Source organism: Labeo rohita, chromosome 25 (assembly GCF_022985175.1).
Source record: "Labeo rohita strain BAU-BD-2019 chromosome 25, IGBB_LRoh.1.0, whole genome shotgun sequence".
In the NCBI taxonomy this organism is placed as follows: Eukaryota; Metazoa; Chordata; class Actinopteri; order Cypriniformes; family Cyprinidae; genus Labeo; species Labeo rohita.
Window position 1 is genome coordinate 6,225,570 of NC_066893.1, and position 5,249 is coordinate 6,230,818.

A 5,249-nucleotide genomic window follows, 5' to 3' on the forward strand; every position below is an offset into this window, starting at 1 on the left:
TGTTTGATTATACTGATTGGACTTGATTAGGAAAGCCACACACCTGTCTATATAAGACCTTACAGCTCACAGTGCATGTCAGAGCAAATGAGAATCATGAGGTCAAAGGAACTGCCTGAAGAGCTCAGAGACAGAATTGTGGCAAGGCACAGATCTGGCCAAGGATACAAAAAAATTTCTGCTTAAGGTTCCTAAGAACACAGTGAAGAACACAGAAGACGTTTGGGACGACCAGAACCCTTCCTAGAGCTGGTCGTCCGGCCAAACTGAGCTATCGGGGGGAGAAGAGCCTTGGTGAGAGAGGTAAAGAAGAACCCAAAGATCACTGTGGCTGAGCTCCAGAGATGCAGTCGGGAGATGGGACAAAGTTGTAGAAAGTCAACCATCACTGCAGCCCTTCACCAGTCGGGGCTTTATGGCAGAGTGGCCCGACGGAAGCCTCTCCTCAGTGCAAGACACATGAAAGCCTGCATGGAGTTTGCTAAAAAACACCTGAAGGACTCCAAGATGGTGAGAAATAAGATTCTCTGGTCTGATGAGACCAAGATAGAGCTTTTTGGCCTTAATTCTAAGCGGTATGTGTGGAGAAAACCAGGCACTGCTCATCACCTGTCCAATACAGTCCCAACAGTGAAGCATGGTGGTGGCAGCATCATGCTGTGGGGGTGTTTTTCAGCTGCAGGGACAGGACGACTGGTTGCAATCGAGGGAAAGATGAATAAGTACAGGGATATCCTGGACAAAAACCTTCTCCAGAGTGCTCAAGACCTCAGACTGGGCCGAAGGTTTACCTTCCAACAAGACAATGACCCTAAGCACACAGCTAAAATAACGAAGGAGTGGCTTCACAACAACTCTGTGACTGTTCTTGAATGGCCCAGCCAGAGCCCTTACTTAAACCCAATTGAGCATCTCTGGAGAGACCTAAAAATGGCTGTCCACCAACGTTTACCATCCAACCTGACAGAACTGGAGAGGATCTGCAAGGCGGAATGGCAGAGGATCCCCAAATCCAGGTGTGAAAAACTTGTTGCATCTTTCCCAAAAAGACTCAGGCTGTATTAGATCAATTAGATATTCTACTAAATACTGAGCAAAGGGTCTGAATTCTTAGGACCATGTGATATTTCAGTTTTTCTTTTTTAATAAATCTGTAAAAATGTCAACAATTCTGTGTTTTTCTGTCAATATGGGGTGCTGTGTGTACATTAATGAGGAAAAAAATGAACTTAAATGATTTTAGCAAATGGCTGCAATATAACAAAGAGTGAAAAATTTAAGGGGGTCTGAATACTTTCCGTACCCACTGTATGTGTTGATGCTGGTTTAAGATGGTCCTTTGCTGGTTTATGCTGGTCATGTTGCTGGTCAAGGACCAGCTTAAACCAGCATCAAAACATACCTATCAGCATATGCTGTTTTTTTCACCAGGGGAGTTTATTCTTTAGTGAATAATAATTCATCACAATGGTTACTGAATCGACATCTGACTGCTGAACTGCGAGTTATAGGCTACTTTTAGCGACGCCTGTCTTGAAATAAACCCAGTTTTGTGTACCTACGAGTCATAAAATCTGACTCATGTGTTGTGCCGCTCCAGAGCGCAGGGTGGCGGCGGATTACAATGAAAGTGAACGACAGCAGCATTACAGCACACTTGGTTTGTACTGTGTATACAATGCTGCGTGAAGCAGGCGGGACGTATATAGGTACTCATATTTCAGTTTTTACTACATCATATGTTGTTTTAGGAGTGTCCATCACATGCTAAACTGCGTGCATGTTTGGTTTGTGTTCGTTTAAGTAACCGCTCTCCACGCTTTCTTCACTTCCGCGTCTGTTTATGCAGGTAAAGGACGAATATTTTAAGATAATGGAAGATAAAAAGGTAAAGTCAAAAGTTATCACACTCTCTGCTAGTGAACAACTCCAATAACTGACGAAACTTAAATAAAGTTATTGATTTACGACCATTCATGACTGTGTCTTATTGGTTTATGCAGAGTTGCACAGGTCCTCTTATGATTGCGTTGCAATATAATGACCTATTTGACTTGGACTCAGTCTCAACGTCCATAAACACAGATGCACTACCCAAAGGCAGAGCATTCACTTTTATTAAGGTAGGAACTGTAACATTATTAGATGTTATATGCATAGCCAATTTCTGACGGGGGGTTTATGATTTTTAAACGCTTGTGTGAATGTAGGCTGTGCAAACGGTGAATGAAAGACTTTTGGAAAAGAACAAGACCGAATCTTTGCTTTTTGAAGTGATTCTCGTTGCAAAGGAGTGTTCCGAAGAAATCAAACTGAAGATAGTTGAGAGTGTGAAGCATTATGGTAAGTTCACTTTGGTACAGCCATTTTTAATATGACACAAGCAGTTTGTTCAAAAGTTTGGGATTGGTTAGATTTTTAAAGTTTTTTTTTTTTTTTAAAGGAGTCTGCTTTTCAAGGCTGCATTTATGTGATCAAAAATACAGAAAAGAGTAATATTGTGAATTTTTATTACAATTTAAAACAACGGTTTTGTATTTTAATATACTTGATGCAAAGCTGAATTTTCAGCATCTTTACTCCATCTTTATTATTTTAAATAGACAAGTCTTTACTGTCACTGTTTATCAATTTAATACATCCTTGCTAAATAAAAGTAATAATTTCTTTCAAGCAAAGAAGAAAAAAAAAAAAATTACTGGCCCCAAACTTTTGAACAATATAGTGTATGTTGTTTAAAAAGATTTCTGTTTTAAATAAATGCTGTTTTATTTGTACGTTCTAACGTTTTATTCATAACAGAATCAAAAAGTTTAATGTGTTTGAAAAAAATATTAAGCAGCACAACTATTGCCAACATTAATAAAGTAGCATATTAGAATGACTTCTGAAGGATATGACACTGAAGACTGGAGTGTTAATGCTAAAAATTCAGCTTTGCATCACAGAAATAAATTATATTTTAAAGTATATTAAAATAGAAGACAATTATTTTAAATTGTAATAATATTTCACAATGTTACTGTTTTTTTTCTGTGTTTTTCATCAAATAAATGCAGCCTTGATAACCTAAGATATAAAATAGAGACTAAAACTGTTTTTTTTTTTTTTTTGGTGAAAGGAGTTGCTCCTAAAATAGTTTTCTTAATAGGTTTAGTACTTAATATTCTGTTTGCAATCCTGTAAAATATTTTTTAAATATTTTTTTGAATACAGTTTTGACTTTGTTTAATTAATTATGGTATATAAAATTAGACCATGTCTATAAAATATGAAAAGTTTCAACAAACCAGAATCACCATTTTATGGCAGGTGATAAATTTGTGTTTAAGAAATCAACTTTTATAGTTGAATAATATTTAATCAAAAATATCTAAGATGTCTCACAGTGATGCTAAACAAACACGAAATTTGTGCCTTGAATCCTTTGAAAGAAGTCATTCTTTTTTCTTTTTGTATTTTTTTAATATGAATTTTATGCAATTCTTGTGCTTACTGTATATGCTTATTTTGTTTTCTATCACCAGGTCTAGAAATAGGCAAATTTTTCTTTTGCAAAAAAGAAGAACTCATAAATACTCTTCAGTCAAACAAGGTTAAGCTGTTCCTCTCTACCGACAAGAATGATGTCAATGAAGCTCTGCATTCAGGTAAATCACCTCATGAACATTTAACAAGTCATTTTAAAATATGGATTTTTACTGCATTTTTTTTTTGTTTAACATTTGCACATTTTGCTGAGTTTAGGAATTCCAGCTGCTTTGCTGTACGACCAGGCAGATGATCACGTCCTCAATCAGCTAAAGGTCATTTTCTCAGGTGACGTTATTGGTTTCTCTGAGGATTCGTTTGATAGTCTTTCAGATTTTGGATTCAGTGAAACCCAAATAGAGACCTTCAAAGCAGCAAAGGTAAATCATGAAATATTTGCATTTATGCAACTATCTTTTTTGCTCTAGTACACTGTTTTAAGCTTTACTAGTCATATTAACTTAGTCTTATGTTACCAGATCTGCATGAAGGAGTTTGCCATTCTGATCGGTGAGATGAGAAGGAAGTTTGGGCAAGAAAACAGCCCGCTGTGCACTTGTGTCTTAACCTCGTGGGGCTCTAGAAACGTCTGTGCGTCTGCCTTGAAAACTCTTCGGGAATGGGGTCTGGATGCGGACGTAGCGTTTTGTCTGGCTGGAGCTCCCTGCAACCCCATACTGGCCGTAGTTAAACCCCACATATTGTGGGACGGCGGTTTTCACAACATGAGGGACTTGTCCACCCAGTCCTGAGAGTCAGTAGGACTATGTTGGACACAAGTGTGGCTTACGTTTCATTTTAATCAGGTGCCAATTTGGTTTTCTTGCTGTTACACTTGATTTTGCATATTATTTAAAAAGGTTGTAAAATAAGAAGCATCCATTTGGGGTGATTTGGTTTAATAGTGAATCACAGCACTATATATATATAGATTTTTTTAGGGGTTTCTATGAAGCTTTTCTATGTTGTAGTACAAAAACAATAGTACATGCTTGACTTGGAATCAATTAAAAAGAAGTTTAAATACCCCCAAATCTACTGAAGTTAAATGCAGGTATACATACAAGACAAGTCTTGAGCATAAAACATCATGGTATATTTTATATATACATTGAAAATACTGAAATCTAATTCACAGAGACAACATGCTTGCACCATCATTAAAGTTGATCCTAACATGGCTTGGGTTGAATTTCATAAAGGCACTACTTGCAGCTAAACAGCTGTGATTTTATATACTGAAACAAATGATAAAAAACAAATATATAATAATATTAAAGGTATAATTCACCCAAAATGAAAATTCCCTCAAAAGCATTTCTTTTTAAATATCTCCCAAGTCATAAAATGTTAAGAACAATGTGAGTGTGAGAATTTTCATTTTGGGTAAGTAAAAAAAAGTACATTCTCAAGCAATAAGTCCATATCAGTAACATTGTATGCATATTTCAACAATAATGACATTGGCAAAATTAAAGCAAGGAATACAATATTTTGCAGTCATGCATTAACATATTGCAACTAAAGTAGGTGATTGTCTTTGGCTCAACAGTCAAACACTTATACAAATTGATAAATCAACCTTAGTATGAAATGTAAAAACAAACAAAACTAAGTATCACAGGTCAGATTGATCTTTGCTAACAGTAAACACAAATGTGAAAGTTGCACATTCATACAAATGTTTTTAGAGGCTAAAATAAGAATACAAAAATATA

General features: G+C 36.2%; 1 protein-coding gene across 4 annotated transcripts; it reads left to right on the plus strand.

Moving 5' to 3' along the window:
- The first annotated feature begins 1,597 nt into the window (after positions 1 to 1,597).
- Positions 1,598 to 4,559, plus strand: LOC127156985 (cytosolic 5'-nucleotidase 1B). Of its 4 annotated transcripts, none has more exons than XM_051100174.1 (7): positions 1,598 to 1,709; positions 1,850 to 1,888; positions 2,004 to 2,123; positions 2,211 to 2,343; positions 3,528 to 3,650; positions 3,748 to 3,911; positions 4,011 to 4,559. In XM_051100174.1, the coding sequence occupies exons 2-7, from the start codon at positions 1,874 to 1,876 to the stop codon at positions 4,281 to 4,283; spliced, it is 828 nt and encodes a 275-aa protein (XP_050956131.1). In that variant the 5' UTR covers positions 1,598 to 1,709; positions 1,850 to 1,873; the 3' UTR covers positions 4,284 to 4,559. The 4 variants fall into 4 exon arrangements, with proteins under 4 accessions (XP_050956131.1, XP_050956130.1, XP_050956132.1 ...); XM_051100173.1 differs by having other exon boundaries at positions 1,615 to 1,709; positions 1,805 to 1,888; XM_051100175.1 differs by lacking the exons at positions 1,598 to 1,709; positions 1,850 to 1,888 and adding an exon at positions 1,727 to 1,849.
- Positions 4,560 to 5,249: the final 690 nt, after the last annotated feature.

Coding starts and splice junctions, on each gene's coding strand:
- LOC127156985 (XM_051100173.1), top strand. CDS start 1,844: ATGCAGGTAAAGGACGAATATTTTAAGATAATGGAAGATAAAAAG. Junction 2,124..2,210: donor GAGCATTCACTTTTATTAAG/GTAGGAACTGTA, acceptor GTGTGAATGTAG/GCTGTGCAAACGGTGAATGA. Junction 3,912..4,010: donor AGACCTTCAAAGCAGCAAAG/GTAAATCATGAA, acceptor TTATGTTACCAG/ATCTGCATGAAGGAGTTTGC.